This window comes from Myxocyprinus asiaticus, chromosome 49, assembly GCF_019703515.2.
Source record: "Myxocyprinus asiaticus isolate MX2 ecotype Aquarium Trade chromosome 49, UBuf_Myxa_2, whole genome shotgun sequence".
NCBI classification, from domain to species: Eukaryota; Metazoa; Chordata; class Actinopteri; order Cypriniformes; family Catostomidae; genus Myxocyprinus; species Myxocyprinus asiaticus.
In genome coordinates, this window is record NC_059392.1 from 21,233,847 (window position 1) to 21,251,526 (window position 17,680).

The window sequence follows — 17,680 nt, forward strand, 5'->3', positions numbered from 1 at the left end:
AATTAGGGTTATTTAATCAAATATTGATTTCTGAACTCTTCTAAGTTAAAGCATTAGAATTGTGTTATTTAAAAATGAATATGAACTTGTTTTCTTTGCATTATTCGAGGGCTGAAAACACTGCATCTATCACACTATCTAATTTCTTCTCCTAGCAAGTACTGTTGCAATAGGGTGTATTTTATGTAAGCATATAGGTAACATTCGTAACAATTCTGAAACAGTAAACATACACAGTTTTAACAAAGCACAGCAGCCCCTTAGTACACTAAAGCAGATGGGGACAAAAGCATTGTCTTACAGTTTATTTGCTGAAACTTCACTTGGTGCAGAACAATCTGGAATAAAATGAAACAATGCAATTGTCTCCTCTATGCAGCCTGAACTTGTTTAGAATGTTGAATTTTTGTGACAACTGTGCTAAAAACAATCTAGATGTAGCTCAAAGAATGAATCAGAGCACAGGTTCTTTTTAACTTGTCATGGTGTTTAAAATGTGCCAGTCCTGCGAGACGCTTAAGAAAATGCGCGATGCAGTGCAAATGTCAAAGACATTCGTCCAGCATGTGTTTACATAGCAAAACAATGGGAAAATGGAACAGACGTGTGCAAAAACACGCTCGGTGTGAACGGCCCCTAACTCATCCGTTCACTGTTTTGGTTCATCGGTGTCTATGATTAAAAAAACTGTATATATTTATTTTGATGATATTCAAAATGTATCTCCATTTTTATGCATTTGGTTGGAACTTTTGCTAAGTAGATTTAAAATATTTACAGTAAAAAGTAAAATGCAGTTAAAAAATTATAAGGCTTGTCTTACACATGTTGTTGTTGTTTTAGCTAAATTAATTCAAGGAAGAATGATATTTAATATTTTTTATGTAGATACACCACTTTTAAAATTAATAGTTAAAAACAGTAATATTTCCCTACATATGTGTCTGACTAAAACAGTTTAATATGTTTAATATATCAGTTAGCATTTTTTAATTGATTTCGAACAAATCGTTGAACCGATTCATTGCAATGGACGCTTGAAAATGAAAATGCATCAAACTTCCCAAATCTACTGGCATTATTGCTTCTGAGGTTTGAATAAAAAAAAGCTTTCAAAATATCCCTCCCTGTCTTACTGCTTTCAGAAAAGAGCATATTAAAATCATTGCGATATTCACAAGTTGGTTTATTTTATACTGCCAACAAAATAATATCAAATGCATCACATATAATTGGTAAATCGGCCAATCCCAACTTCATATATAATTAGACACGAACTAAAGTGAGGAACAAAAATACAGACATTCAGTTGGCCACATTAATGAAACATGAGCTGAACTAATGGTCTTACGTTCAGGGGGAGGTTAGGGGTTTGATTGTTGCACTAATAGGGAATGTGGTCTTTATATATTTCTTTTCTCTTTTTTTTTCTTTTGTTTTTTTTTTTTTGACACACAATGTATTATTTCTAAAATGTCAAAACTTAAAATGTTAATATGAGTGGATTATCCCTCTCCATGTGGAATGTGAATGCGCTGGGGCACCCCATAAAAAGAAGGAAGGTTATTTCTTTTCAAGAAATGCATCTTTCTTTTTTTTTAGTGCTGGCTCAAGTAAGAGCAGGGGAGTCATTACATTGATAAATTAACATCTACAATTCAAATGTCTCAAACAGGTTAAAGATAAATTAGGAAGAGTCATTATTGTTTTAGCAGAAATTCAGGGGTAAAGGTTGATTTTGGCAACAAACGCTGATGATCAGAGCTTTTTTTATAGATCTTGAAGGGATGTTACAAGCTGCTGGCACCCCTCATGATATAATATTGGGAGGAGACTTTAATCTTTTGATGGACTCAGTCTTTGATCATAGTGAATCAAAAGTGTGTAAGATGCTTCACAAGATGTGTAAAAATCTTGGTCTTACAGATATTTGGAGACTTTTGAACCCATCTGGTAGGGACTATACATTTTATATACAATAGCAGTGGTGGCTCAGTGGTTAAGGCTCTGGGTTACTGATCAGAAGGTTGGGGGTTCAAGCCCCAGCACCGCCAAGATGCCACTGTTGGGCCCATAAGCAAGGCCCTATCTGTTCCAGGGGTGCCATATCATGGCTGACCCTGCACTCTGACCCCAGCTTGGCTGGGATATGTGAAAAAAAAAAGAATTTCACCGTATATGTGCAAATGTGTGATAAATAAAGAAAATTATTAAATTATAGATTTTTATATATATACATATCTAAGTCCCTTATTTCATCTGTTGTTGATTGTTCAATTGGAAACATCTTAGTCTCAGATCACACCCTGGTGAGTTTAGAGGTGTTGCCACATACAGAGAAAAATAAATCATATAGTTGGCACTTTAATGTATCCCTTTTGCAAAATCCTGATTTCCAACAAATGTTAAAGGCTGAAATCAATGTTTATATGGAGACCAACTGGTCCTCAGTATCCTTTGTGGGCATGGCTTGAGAGGCACTTAAGGGAGTTCTTAGGGGCCGGATCATACAGTATGCCTCATTCATCAAAATATTCCAAAGCACGAGAACTCTTGGAGTTGGAAGGGAATATTAAAAGTGCAGAGGCAGAGCTGAAGCGCCGAATATTGTCTGATGGCCTCAGAGAATTGACCCGATTGAAATACAGATATAATACTATTTTGTCGGGGAAGGTGGAGTTTCGGCTATTCTCTTGATTCTGAGATAACCTTGGAGGAGCTTAGCGAGGTAAATTAAGGATTTGCCTACAGGCAAGTCTCTGGGGCCAGATGGCTTTTCCATGGAATTTTTTAGATCTTATGCTACAGAACTGGCTCCACTTTTGTTAGAAATGTATACAGAATCATTAAAGAATGGAAAGCTTCTGCCAACCAGCACACAAGCCCGGATCAGTTCTTAAAAAAGACAAAGATCCAAGTGAGTGTAAGAGTTACCATCCAGTTTCCCTGATCCAGCTAGACATTAAAATATTGTGAAAAATTCTGGCTAACCGATTAAGTAAAGTTATATCTCTTATACATATAGATCAGGTGGGGTTTATTCGGGGTTGTAGCTCTTCTGATAACATTAGGCATTTCAACAATGTCATGTGGTCAGTGGCAAATGATCAGACTCCGGTCGCTGCCATCTCACTTGACACCGGAAAGGCGTTTGATATGGTAGAATGGGATTATTTTTTTAAGATTTTGGAAATATATGGGTTCGGGAAAACTTTTATTGGTTGGATTAAGTTCCTTTATAGACACCCGGTAGCGGCGGTACAAACGAATGGATGTATTTCAGATTATTTTACTGTGGATAGGGGCACCCGGCAGGGTTGCTGTCTTTCCCCATTATTGTTCTGTCTTGCCCTGGAACCATTAGCAGCAGCAACAAGAAGGGAAGGTGATTTTCCAAGGGTGGTGGCGGGAGGTATGGCGCATAAGCTTTTGCTTTACGCAGATGACATTTTGTTCCCTATCTGTCACTCACTTAAAGTTGTGTCGATGTAGTGACACTAGGGGTCACTCTTGGGAGCCCCAAACACCTCTGCTTTTTTTTAAAAAGGCCAATGAGAATTGGCAAGTGGAATTTGCATGCCACTCCCTCGGACATACGGGTATAAAAGGAGCTGGTATGCAACCACTCATTCAGATTTTCTCTTCAGAGCCGAGCGGTTCTATTCATTGAGCTGAGTTCATCCGCCGAGTTCATTCACCTCTCTCTGCTGAATCTTACGGCGCATTTCAGGGGCTTCTCCCCCTCTGCATCTGTGGTTTGCAGAGAATGCCCCTGGGTGCTTCGGCAACACATTTAAAAGAGTATATTCTAAAAGAGTATATTTTCTTTCTGAAAGAGCGGTACACACGGAACGTCTTTTTAAAGATGCCTTTCCGTTTGTGTGTTCCTGGTTGCGGTCTGTGGCATGGGGGCGTGGTCATGTGTCAGTCTGCGGGAGAGGGAGAGCGGTAAGGCTCGTCACCTGGCTCATAATTATCTCTAACACCTGTCTCTCATTATAGTGATGGCAGGGGGAGACTTAAAAGGCACACCAGAGCATCAGAGAGAGAGAGAGAGTGACCGATAAATCCAGAGACAGCCACAAACATTGTTTTTTTATTATTTAATCTGTATCGACGTTACCGTCGATTGTATGTGAAGCTGAAGATTAAAAGACTGACCTTGAATCTGCATCGCTGTCTCCTGACTCATCCATTTGCCCGAACTAAGAACTTGTTATACGGTCGTTATCTCTCTGCTTCCGACGGCCACGATCACTGTCTTACGTGTCTGGGCACTGCCCACGCAGAGACATCATTCGTGGATGGATCATGTCCTCATTGTGAGAACATGACCAAGGCAATGGTGCGGTCGCGGCTTGCTTTCTTGGCTCCCCACACCGGTCCTTCTACCTATGGGTTTTAGGCTGTGTCGGTTAGCACTGGGGGTGATTTAGGGACATCAATGGGACCACCTCCACCGGGTATCCCCCCACGGGCCTCCCATTCCCCAGCACACTCGCTTGCCCCGATCGGGCTCTCGCACGAGACCGGCGGCTCCTCTCAGCGCAAGTTCGACTTCTCGTTCAGAGCTCCGGAAGACAGTGAGTTATTGAGCACAGCGTCGGAGAGCAGGTTTGTCCAGTCTGATGCAGAGGCTTCAACGCAGCAGACTGATGCAGAAATGACAGACGTGCTTTCCCGGGCGGCCGTGAGCGTCATGCTAGAGTGGAACCCTCCACTCTCCCCTGAACCCTCGTGGCTCAACGATCGGTTTCTGGGCACAGGGCGCCACCCACGGCCAGGCCCTGCCCCATTCCTTTCTTCCCGGAAGTGCATGAGGAGCTGACAAGATCATGGGAGGCACCTTTTACTGCCCGGTCTTTCAGCTCCCCCGCTCTCGCTACCCTCGATGGCAGAGCGGCCAGGGGGTATTCAGTGATTTCCCCAGGTGGACAAGGCGCTCACGGTGCACTTATGTCCGCAGAGCGCCACCACCTGGCGTGGGCGCCCGAGACTCCCGTCCAGGGCCTGTAGGTTTACGTCGTCCCTGACGGCTAGAGCCTACGGTGCCGCTGGACAAGCCGCCTCCGCCCTGCACGCCATGGCTTTTCTGCAAGTACACCAAGCCAAGGCACTAAAAGAACTGCACGAGGTTAGTTCTGACCCAGGATTGATTCAGGAACTGCGCTCGGTGACTTTGGTGAATTTCCCAGGTTGGCCTGTTTGGCGACACTGTCGAGGACTTTCCCCAGCAGCTCTCGGCGGTGAAGAAGTAGATGGAGGTTTTACAACATATGCTGCCCCGGCGCGGCTTAAGACCCCACCCCCTGTCTGCTCATCGCCAAGGGCGTCCTCCTGCAGCAACAACACTGGCTCCGGCATGGAGCCTTCCGCCAGAAACAGATGGCATCCGTCGCTAAGAACCCGAGGAAGGCTTCAAAGCGCCCCCGAGATGGGTGACCCAGGGGCGAGGAGACTTCTCTGGGGCTGGTCAACAGACGGTGTTGGAGGGCCGGGAGGAGAATCTTTTGTCGCCGCATGCCCAGGAGGCTGCGGCACCTAAAAGCCTGACAAAAGGATGGTTCCCTCGTCTCCTAGGTCACATATCCGGTGCGCACGGCCACCGTCCACATTTTGGCAGGTATGGCGCCCCAGCGGCAGACCCCCAGCCCCTGTGCACCCAGCTCTGGCACAAACACGCCCACACGGGATTGGTTCCAGTGGACTACGGAGACGAAATTCCTCCTCCCCCCTCCTCGACCAATCTTATGGTGGGCAGCAGGAGCCAGGTAAGTGCTTCGATGTCCCTGGACTCAGCACGGCCACGGGGCTCGAGTCCATTCAACGTGGCACCTTGAGCTCCACCCTGCCACAAGGCCTCACCCGCTGGTACGTCCGACGTGATCATTCCCTTGGTACACCTTGCCCGGAGTTTTGGCGTTCGCCAGTTTTCAGTTCGCCAGGCGTCCGCCCAGGTTCAGCGGCATCCACTTCACCTCGGTGAAGGGTGAGAACGCCGCTACCTTGCGTGCGGAGATAGATAGTGGCGCAATAGAGCCTGTCCCTCCAGCCAAGATGAGGAAAGGGTTCTACAGCCCTTCATCATACCAAAGAAAGGCGATGGGTTGTGACCAATCCTGGACCTGCGAGTACTGAACCGGGCCTTGCACAGAGGTTCAAGATGCTGATGCAAAAACGTATTCTAGCGAGCGTCCGACATCTAGATTGGTTTGCAGCGGTAGACCTGAAGGATGTGTACTTCCAAGTCTCGGTCCTACCTCAACACCTACCTCCTGCGGTTTGCCTTTGAGGGCCAGGCGTACCAGTACAAGGTCCTCCCACAGCACACATCGTGTGACCATCACACCTCTTCAGCCCTTGGACCGATCTGGCATTTCTACAGGCAGGGGTTCCCCTAGAGCAGGTCTCCAGGTGTGTCGTAGTTACAACAGATGCCTCCAAGACGGGCTGGGGTGCCATATGCAACGGGCACACAGCCACCGGCTCTTGGCCTGCGGCTGCGTTGGCACATCAACCACCTAGAGTTGTTGGCAGTACTGCTTGCCTTGTGGAGGTTTCAGCCGTTGATCCAGGGCAAGCACGTGTTGGTCTGGACGGACAACACAGCAATGGTAGCTTACATCAACCGCCAAGGCGGTCTACACTCCCATTGCATGTCACAACTCGCCCGCTGTCTCCTACTCTGGAGTCAGCAGTGCCTAAAGTTGCTACAAGCCACTCATATCCCGGGTGACCTCAACACCGCAGCGGATGCGCTGTCATGTCAGGTTACCCTCAGGGGAGAGTGGAGACTCCACCCTCAGGTGGTCCAGCTGATTTAGAGTCGATTCGGTCGAGCACAGGTAGACCTGTTTTCTTCCCGGGAATCCTCCCACTGCCCGCTTTGGTATGCCCTGACCGAGGCACCTCTCGGTATAGACGCATTGGCACACAGCTGGCCCCCTTGACTACGCAAGTATGCGTTTCCCCCAGTGAGCCTACTTGCACAGACCCTGTGAAAGGTCAGGGAGGACGGGGAGCAAGTCATCACTAGGATAGGATGGGTGGGCCAGTAGCAACCTACTGGCCCACCCAGACATGGTTCTCGGATCTCACGCTCCTCGCGACAGCCCGAATTCCCCTGAGGAAGGACCTTCTTTCTCAGGGACGGGGCACCATCTGGCACCTATGACCAGACCTCTGGAATCTTCACGTCTGGCCCTTGGATGGGATGCGGAGGACTTAAGTGGCCTACCGCCCACGGTGGTAGACACAATCATTCTAGGGCTCCCTCTACGAGGCGCCTGTATGCCTTGAAGTGGTGTCTGTTCGCTAAGTGGTGTTCTTCCCGACGGGAAGACCCCCGGAGATGCGTAGTCGGATCGGTGCTTTCCTTCCTGCAGGAGAGGTTGGAGGGGCGGCTGTCCCCCTCCACCTTGAAGGTGTATGTAGCCGCTATTTCGGCTCATCACGATGCAGTAGATGGTAAGTACTTGGGGAAGCATGACTTGATCATCAGGTTTCTGAGAGGTGCTAGGAGGTTGAACCCCTCTAGACCGCGCCTTGTTCCCCATTGGACCTCTCTGTAGTCCTTCAGGGTCTACGGGGAGCTCCCTTTGAGCCCTTGGAGTCAGCTGAGCTTAAGGCACTCTCTTTCAAGACTGCCCTCCTGACTGTGCTCACTTCTATCAAGAGGGTAGGGGACCAGCAAGTGTTCTCTGTCAGCGAATCGAGCCTGGAGTTCGATCCGGGTTACTCTCACGTGAACCTGAGACCCCGACCGGGCTATGTGCACAAGGTTCCCACGACCCCTTTTAGGGATCAGGTGGTGAACCTGAAAGTGCTGCCCCAGGAGGAGGCAGACCCAGCCTTGGCATTGCTGTGTCCGGTGCGAGCTTTACGCATCTATTTGGATCGCACGCAGAGCTTTAGAAGCTCCAAGCAGCTCTTTGTCTGTTTTGGTAGACAGCGGAAAGGAAGCGCTGTCTCCAAACAGAGGACCGCCCACTGGGTCATTGACGCCATCGCTATGGCATATCAAGCTCAGGACGTGCCACCCCCTGCAGGGTTACGAGCCCACTCTGCCAGGAGTGTGGCAGCCTCCTGGGCCCTGGCCAGTGCCGCCTCTTTGGCAGACATCTGCAGAGCAGCGGGCTGGGCAACACCCAACACCTTTGTGAGGTTCTACAATCTCCAGGTTGAGTCGGTTTCGTCCTGTGTAGTGGCAGGCACAAGCAGGTAAGTTCCGGGACAGCTGACCGGGTGTACCGGTTGCGCATAGCAACTTTCCCCTCCCTTGAGGGGAAGACGTGCTCTCTTGACTCCCAGTAGTTTTCACAGACTGTGATCCCTGGATGACTTCCTCCTTAGCCCTGTGGCAGTTGAGTTTGCGGAGAAACTCGCTGCCGGCTCAGTAAGTGCGCTGGTAAGGCCCTGTGCTGAGGTAAGTGCTCTGCATGCGGTGATTCCCCATAGGTAACCCCATGTGTTATATCTTCCATAAAATCATTTCCCTCTTGGTAAACTACGTCTTCCTTGAGCAGAGGGCCCTCTGCTCCGGTCGCCATGCTTCTAGAAACTCCTCCCCCCTTGGGTAGGACCTACCATGCAACTCTCCACATCACATACTTCCGACAAGACTCGGTAAGACCATGTGATGTATTTCCACTTGAAGTAACCCCCCCCCCCTTTTCTCTGGGCAGGGTGTGGTCTCCACGGTGTCTTCCCCTTGGGAGTGACACTCCCCCCCCCCCCCCCGACTTAGACACTTGCAGATCCCAGTCCGTTAACAAAATTCCACTCTTTTTGGGGAGAAAAAAAAGGGAAAAAAGGCCTCGGCTGGGCTAGCCTGTCCCTATTTGTTGAGCAGTCGACTTGTTCCTGAAGGACCGTTCGACGCTTATAGCAGCGTTGGGGGAGGTTACGTGACAGCCCGATGCGCTGGCTATGAGGCACACAAAAGTCTGCCTGTCTCGCACCGCTAGTCCACGTAACACAGTTCAGCTAGTTGTGCCATTTTTATAGGGACCCCTAGTGTCACTACATCGACACAATGTCGAGTGAGTGACAGATAGGGAACATCATGGTTACTTTCGTAACCTCCATTCCCTGATGGAGGGAATGAGACGTTGTGACCCTCTTGCCACAACACTGAACTACCCGCTGAAATGTCCGGGACCTTGTCTCGGCTCCTCAGCACAAAACCTGAATGAGTGGTTGCATACCAGCTCCTTTTATACCCATATGTCCGGGGAAGTGGCATGCAAATTCTACTCGCCAATTCTCTTTTTTTTTCAAAAAAGCAGAGGTGTTTGGGGCTCCCAAGAGTGACCCCTAGTGTCACTACATCGACACAATGTCTCGTTCCCTCCATCAGGGAACGGAGGTTACGAAATTTGTCTCCAACCCTACTAGATCTATGCCTTGCCTCCACAGAATTATTCATTCCTTTTCTAAGTTCTCAGGATACAGAGTTAGTTGGTCTAAATCCTAAGCTTTGGCTCTGACAGCATACTGCCCAGTAACGGCTTTCCAGCCGGGTGCTTTCCAGTGGCCCAAACAGGGCATTAAGTATTTGGGCATTTTATTCCCAGCAAATTTGTCTGATTTAGTTACAAGTTAATTTTGACCCCTTAATTAAAAGGTTTTCGAGCTATATGGACAGGTGGGCTTCATTACATTTATCTATGATTGGGAAGGTTAATGTTATTAAAATGAATTTTATTCCAAAATGTAACTACATGTTACAATCTCTCCCTATATATGTCGCCCTCTCTTATTTCAAGCAATTTGATTGTATTGCGAAGTCCTTTATTTGGAATGGTAAACGTCCCAGATTACATTTTAATAAGTTACATAGGCCGATTGACAAAGGTGGGCTAGGCCTACCCAAGATTTTGTTTTATTATTATGCATTTGGTCTCAGATATTTGGCTCATTGGTCGCTTCCACCTGAGAGAGCCCCTCCCTTGTTTTGTATTGAACAGGAAGTTCTTGCCTCTATTTTGCCATTGCAAAGCTTTTCTATTAAAATAACCAGAGTAGTTAAGTCACACCCCATTATCTCGCATTTGCACGCGGTATGGACAAAAGTGTCCAGAGTGTTTAATTCTGACATTTATTTAAATGTTGCCTAGAGCATATGGCTGAACCCTAAATTACGTATTGAAAGGTCCCCTTTCTGCTGATCAGAGTGGATTGTAAGGGGGGTTACTACACTCGGTGACCTATATGAGAGTGGAGTGTTTAGATCTTTTGAAAATTTGGTTCAACACTTTGAGATTCCCAGATCTCAGTTCTATAGGTATTTACAGCCACGCCACCTGCTCTCTTAATATTTTTGGGAGTAGCTCACACCCACCTAAAGCAGCAGATACTCTGGGAGAGTTGATTACTGCTTTTGGAAAAGGTCATGAGGCATCAGTGAAATACTCCCTGTTAATTCAGAGTCTGGGGGATGGAGCTTTAACTTCTATCAACAGATTATGGGAGAAAGATTTAAACTTGGTATTGGAGGAGGAAGTGTGGGCTAGGATTCTAAAAAATGTCAAGTCTGCATCTAGAGATGCAAGGGTTTGCCTTATGCACTTTAAGATTTTACATAGATTCTACTGGACCCCCTGTAGATTATATAGGTTTGGTCTTAAAGACACACCCACCTGCTGGCCAATGATGCCAATCAGAAGATGGAGACACAATCCATGTTTTTTGGGGGTGTGCTAAGATTCAAGAATTTTGGTTGAAAGTTAAGTTGTAAGTGACATTTTGAGCACTCAAATTTTACTTTGTCCCAGACTCTATTTTGGGTGATGGGGCGGTCATAAATTTGGGGGATAATCACATAAAAAAGGTTAAGACCAGTCTCATGATCGGCAAGCATATGATTTTAAGGGGATGGAAGTCGGACAGAGCACCCTCTTTTTCGGAGTGGTGTGTGGAAATGGGGAGGGTGGCTGCTTTCGAGGAAGCGGTAAGTATAAGGCTAGGGTTTTGGGAGTTATTTGTTAAAAAATGGGGCAATTATTTAGATTTTGGGGGGGTCTCTCAGGGCGGGGATGTGAAGAGTGTAGTTTAGTTTAATTATGTATGTTTATTATATTTGTTATTTTTTTTTTTTTTTTTTTTTTTTTTTTTGGTTTGGTGGAGTGGTGGTGGCGTAGTGGACTAAAGCACTGAACTGGTAAGTAGAAGGTTGTTGGTTCAATCCCCACAGCCACCACCATTGTGTCCTTGAGCAAGGCACTTAACTCCAGGTTGCTCCAGGGGGACTGTCCCTGTAATAAGGGCACTGAAAGTCGCTTTGGATAAAAGCATCTGCCAAATGCATAAATGTAAATGTAAAATGTGTGTGTGTTATTATGTGTGACCACAGGGGTGTTCGTTGGGGGTCAGGGTGGGGTTGGTGAATGGGGAGGGATATTAGTGGGGTTTGAATGTGAAATGTTGATTCGTTGTATATGTGTTGGGTTTTTCTTTGTGGTGTATATACGAATCAATAAAAAAAAATAACAGTGGTTTTACAAGCAGTTTACTTCATTTGAAACAAATTTGTTTGCTCATGTTTCATGAACAAGGCCAAAATATTTTTTGTATCATAGATTTTTAAATGTGTGTATGTTTGTATATGCAGAGTTGGAGGAGACGGCGTCTACCCGCTCAGCAAACAGAGAAGTGAAGATAGCCTTGCCCACTCGCGTTTCAGTTCCCAACCACCTACCTGCACTGGCAGCCGTCCCAGCACTGCTGAATCCATGCACCAAACACTGGGTACATGCAGCATTGACAAATCTTTACATGTCTACTCTTGCAAGCCTTAAACTATGGGAGTCCAGGAATAGTTGTCACACTACTTTTACTCCAGTGAATATTCCTCCGGGTATTTGTAATACCTTAAAACCTTCCACTGCTATTGCCCACGAAAAAGATAATGTTCACTGAACTGACATTGATCTTTTGTGACAACTTTCCCCAGAACCGTTGTCACACTATATTGTGAACCAGCCATTAAAAAAATATTTAATGCATTTTCAGCCAAAATTAAACAAGATATTGTAATTTATAAATTATAAAGTTGACCTGACATTTATGAAAAACACTGTTGTCCTGAGAACACAGTTCTAACAATTAGTTAAATCATCTTTCATTACATAGTTGACTCTTTATCTGTAACTCTCAGTTTATACTAGTGTGATTTAACTATGTTCACTTGTTTACCCAACAGCTATTGCAAAAATATGATGATATTGGAATTTTAGTTTGGGGGATAAAAATCACATAAACTAGGGAACGCAAAACTTATGTGGGGGAATGCAAACTATTGCAAGGGAATGCAAAACTATTGTGAGGGAACGCAACACTATTGCAAGGGAACACAAAACTATTGCAAGGGAATGCAAAAATTATGTGAGGGAACACAAAACTTGTGTGAGGGAACGCAAAACGTATTACAAGGGAACACAAAACTTATGTGAGGGAATGCAAAACTTATGTGAGGAAAGGCAAACTATTACGAGGAAATGCAAAACATTTTGTGAAAGAACGCAAAACGTATTGCGAAGGAACGCAAAGCGTATTGCGAGGGAATGCAAAACTATTGCGAGGAAACACAAAACATGTGAGGAAATGCAAAACCATTGTGAGGGAATGGCAAACTATTGCCGGGACATGCAAAAAATATTGTGAGGAAATGCAAAACTATTACAAGAAAACGCAAAACTTATTGTGAGGGTGTGGAAACCTTATTGCGAGGGAATTCAAACCTCGTTGTGATGGAACACAAAACTTATTGCAAGGTATCGCAAACCATATTGCGAGGGAACGCAAAACTATTCAGAGGGAACACAAAACTTTTTATGAGGGAACGCAAAACGTTTGGTTACACTTTATTTTAATGTGTTCTTGTTACAGTGTAATTACACAAGTAATAACTGATTATTACTAATTAATAATATGTACTTACTAGAGGTTTAGGGTAAGGGTTTGGTTTAGGGTTAGTTCTTGTAATTATGCATAATTGACTGTTATTACTATAGTAAATACATGTATTATGTGTAACAAGGACACATTAAAATAAAGTGTTACCAAACATTTTGCAAGGGAATGCAAAACTATTTCGAGGGAATGCAAACCTTATTACAAGGGAATGCAAAACTTATTGCGAGTGAACACATACTTGTGAGGGAATGCAAAACTTATTGTGAGGGAACGCAAAATGTATTCTGAGGGAATGCAAAACTTATGTAAAGAAACGCAAAACTATTGTGAGAAAATGCTAAACTATTGCAAGAGAACAAAACCATTGCAAGGGAAAGCAAAACTATTGCGAGGGAACGCAACACTATTGCAAGGGGATGCAAAACGTATTGCAAGGTAATGCAAAACGTATTGCAAGGGAACGTAAAACTGTTGCGAGGGAACAAAAAACTTATGTGAGGGAATGCAAAACCATTGTGAGGCAATGGCAAACTATTGCGAGGACATGCAAAAAATATTGCAAAAAAACTGAAACCTTATTGTGAGGGAACTCAAACCTCATTGTGAGGGAACACAAAACTTATTGCGAGGTAACGCAAACCTTATTGCTAGGGAACGCATAACGTTTTATGAGGGAAAGCAAAATGTTTTGCTTTCCCTGCGAGGGAACTTAAAACTATTTAGAGGGAATGCAAACCTTATTGTGAGAAAATGCTAAACTTATTGCGAGTGAACATACTTGCAAGGGAAAGCAAAATGTATTGTGAGGGAACACAAAACGTATTGCGAGGGAACGCAGAACTGTTGCGAAGTAACAAAATATATTATGAGGGAACACAAAACTTATGTAAAGAAATGCAAAACTATTGTGAGGAAATGCTAAACTATTGTGAGAGAACAAAACCATTGCAAGGGAACGCAAAACTATTGCGAGGGGACGCAAAACGTATTGAGAGGTAATGCAAAACGTATTGCAAGGGAATGCAAAACTATTGCGAGGAAACCAAACTTATGTGAGTGAACGCAAAACTAATGTGAGGGAATGCAATGCGTAAGTGAGGAAAGGAAAACTATTGCGAGGGAACACAAAACTTATTGTGAAAGAACGCAAAATGTATTGCGAGGGAACGCAAAACTATTGCAAGGAAATGCACAACGAATGCGAGGGAACTAAAAACTTGTGAGGGAACACAAAACTTATTGCAAGGTAACGCAAACCTTATTGCGAGGGAACGCAAAACTTATTTAGAGATAACGCAAACCTTGTTGCGAGGGAACGCAAAAGGTATTATGAGGGAACACAAAAGGTTTTGCAAGGAAATGCAAAACTATTACAAGAAAACGGAAACCTTATTGCGTGGGAATGCAAACCTTGTTGTGAAGGAACACAAAACTTAGTGCGAGATAATGCAAACCTTATTGCTAGGGAACACAAAATGTTTTAAGAGGGAACTTAAAACTATTTCGAGGGAACACAAACCTTATTGTGAGAAAATTCTAAACTTATTGCGTGTGAACATACTTGCAAGGGAATGCAAAACGTATTGTGAGGGAACACAAAACTATTGCAATGGAATGCAAAACATATTGTGAGGGAACGCAAAACGAGGGAAATGCTAAACTATTGCGAGAGAACAAAACCATTGCGAAGGAACGCAAAACTATTGCGAGGGGATGCAAAACGTATTGCGTGGTAATGCAAAACATATTGCAAGGGAACGCAAATCTATTGCAAAGGAACGCAAAACTTATGTGAAAGAACGCAAAACTTATGTGAGGAAAGGCAAACTATTGCGAGGGAACACAAAACTTATTTTGAAAGAACACAAAACATATTGCGAGGGAACGCAAATCTTATTGTGAGGGGACACAAAACTATTGCGAGAGAACGCAGAACTGTTGTGAAGGAACACAACGTATTATGAAGGAACGCAAAACTTATGTGAGGGAATGCAAAACTTTATGTGAGGGAGCGGAAACCTCATTGTGATGGAACACAAAACTTATTGCAAGGTAACGCAAACCTTATTGCGAGGGAACGCAAAACTATTGCGAGGGAACAAAAAGTTTTACGTGGGAATGCAACACTTATTGGGAGGGAACACAAAACTATTTCGAGGGAATGCAAAACGTATTGCGAGGGAATGCAGAACTATTGCAAAGGAACTTAAAAGTATTATCAGGGAACACAAAACTTATGTAAAGAAATGCAAAACTATTGTGAGGAAATGCTAAACTATTGCGAGAGAACAAAACCATTGCGAGGGAATGCAAAACTATTGCGAGGGAACGCAAAACTATTGCGAGGTAACACAAAACGTATTGCAAGGGAACGCAAAACTATTGCGAGGGAGTGCAAAACTTGTGTGAGAGAATGCAAAACGTACGTGAGGGAATGCAAATTATTGCAAGGGAACGCAAATGTCATGGTTACTTTCGTAACCTCCGTTCCCTGATTGAGGGAACGAGACGTTGTGTCGATGTAGTGACACTAGGGGTCACTCTTGGGAGCCCCAAAAACCTCTGTTTTTTTAAAAAAAGGCCAATGAGAATTGGCGAGCGGAATTTGCATGCCACTCCCCCGGACATACGAGTATAAAAGGAGCTGGTATGCAACCAGTCATTCAGGTTTTGTGCTGAGGAGCCGAGACCAGGTCCTGGCCATTTCAACGGGTAGTTCAGCATTGTGGCAAGAGGGACACAACGTCTCGTTCCCTCCATCAGGGAACAGAAGTTACGAAAGTAACCATGATGTTCCCTATCTGTCACTCACTCGACATTGTGTTGGTATAGTGACACTAGGGGTCCCTATACAAAATGCCACAACTATCTGAACTGTGTTACATGAACTGGCGGTGTGTGACAGGCAGACCGCTATGTGCCTTGTAGCCAGCGCACCAGGCCATCACGTAACCTCCCTCAACGCTCTTATGAGCATCGAACGGTCCTACAGGAACAAGTCAACTGCCCAACAATAAGGACAGGCTAGCCCAGCCGAGGCCTCTTTTCCTCTTTTCTCCCCAAAAAGAGTGGAATTTGTTAACCAACTGGGAGCCATAAGTGTCTACGTCGGGGGGTGTCACTCCCAAGGGGAAGACACTGCAGAGACCACACCCCACCCAAGAAGGGGGTGGGGTACTTTGAGTGGAATATATCACATGGTCATGTGGAGAGGTCCCATGGTAGGTCCTACCCGATGGGGGAGGAGTTTCTACAGAGCATGGCGACCGGGGGCAGAGGGGCCTCTTCCCAAGGAAGATGCAGTTTACCGACAGGGAAACGATTTTGCGGAAGATATCACATGGGTTGCCAAGTGGAGCACCTACCTCAGTACAGGGTGTCATTAGCACACATACTGGGTCGGCAGCGGGTTTCTCCACAAACTCAACTGCCAGAGGGCTAAGGAGGAAAGTCATTCAGGGATCACAGTCTGTGAACATGACTGGGAGTCAAGAGCGCACGTCTTCGCCTCAAGGGAGGGGAAAGGTGCTATGCACAAGCGGTACACCTGGCCAGCTGTCCCGGAACTTACCTGCTCGTGCCTGCCAATACACGGGACAAGATCGGCTCAACCCGGAGATTGTAGAACCTCGCCACACTCCTGGTAGAGTGGGCTCATAACCCCACAGGGGCTGGCACGTCCTGAGGCTGATATGCCATTGGGATGGCATCAATGACCCAGTGGACATTCCTCTGTTTGGAGACAGCGCTTCCTTTCTGCTGTCCACCAAAGCAGACAAAGAGCTGCTCGGAGCTTCTAAAGCTCTGTGTGCAATCCAAATAGATGCATAAAGCTCGCATCGGACACAGCAACACCAAGGCTGGGTCTGCCTCCTCCTGGGGCAGCGCTTGCAGGTTCACCCCTCCAGCCTCTCCTGCAGGAAGGAAAGCACCGATTCAACTGCGCATCTCTGGGGGTCTTCGGGTCGGGAAGAACACCACTTAGCGAACAGACGCCACTTTAAGGCATACAGGCGCCTCGTAGAGGGGGCCCTAGCCTGAGTGATTGTGTCTACCACTGCGGTGGTAGGCCACTTAGGTCTTCCACATCCCGTCCAAGGGCCAGATGTGGTGGTTCCAGAGGTCTGGTCACGGCTGCCAGATGGTGCCCAATCCCTGAGAAAGAAGGTTCTTCCTCAGGGGAGTTCACTGGGGGGGCTGTTGCGAGGAATGAAAGATCCGAGAACCACGTCAGGGTGGGCCAGTAGGGTGCTACTAGGATGACTTGCTCCTCATCCTCCCTGACCTTGCACAGGGTCTGTGCAAGTAGGCTCACTGGGGGAAATGCGTATTTGCGTAGTCAAGGGGGCCAGCTGTGTGCCAGCACATCTATACCAAGGGGTGCCTCAGTCAGGGCGTACCAAAGCGGACAGTGGGAGGATTCCCGGGAAGCAAACAGGTCTACCTGTGCTCGACCGAATCGACTCCAAATCTGCTGGACCACCTGAGGGTGGAGTCTCCACACTCCCCTGAGGGTAACCTGACGTGACAGCGCATCCGCTGCAATCTTCACGAAGACGCGAGGGGACAAGGACAGGCAGAAGGGGAGGACTTGTACTGGAACGCCTGGCCTTTGAAGGCAAACCAAAGGGAGGGTCTGTGTCGAGGTAAGACCAAGACGTGGAAGTACACGTCCTTCAGGTCTACCGCCACGAACCAATCTTGATGCCGGACGCTCGCTAGGATGAGTTTTTGCGTCAGCATCTTGGACGGGAGTCTGTGCAAA

The 17,680-nt window shown here is 46.1% G+C and overlaps 1 protein-coding gene across 3 annotated transcripts in view; it reads left to right on the forward strand.

Annotated features, from left to right (window-relative positions):
* The window catches only part of LOC127438135 (lisH domain-containing protein ARMC9-like), an 84,453-nt gene that overhangs the window by 48,603 nt on the left and 18,170 nt on the right, over window positions 1-17,680 (forward strand). For all 3 annotated transcript variants that reach the window (XM_051693463.1, XM_051693461.1, XM_051693462.1), the window contains exon 22: window positions 11,612-11,748. In XM_051693463.1, coding sequence (XP_051549423.1) covers window positions 11,612-11,748 — 137 coding nt within the window. The remainder of the gene's footprint in view (window positions 1-11,611; window positions 11,749-17,680) is intronic.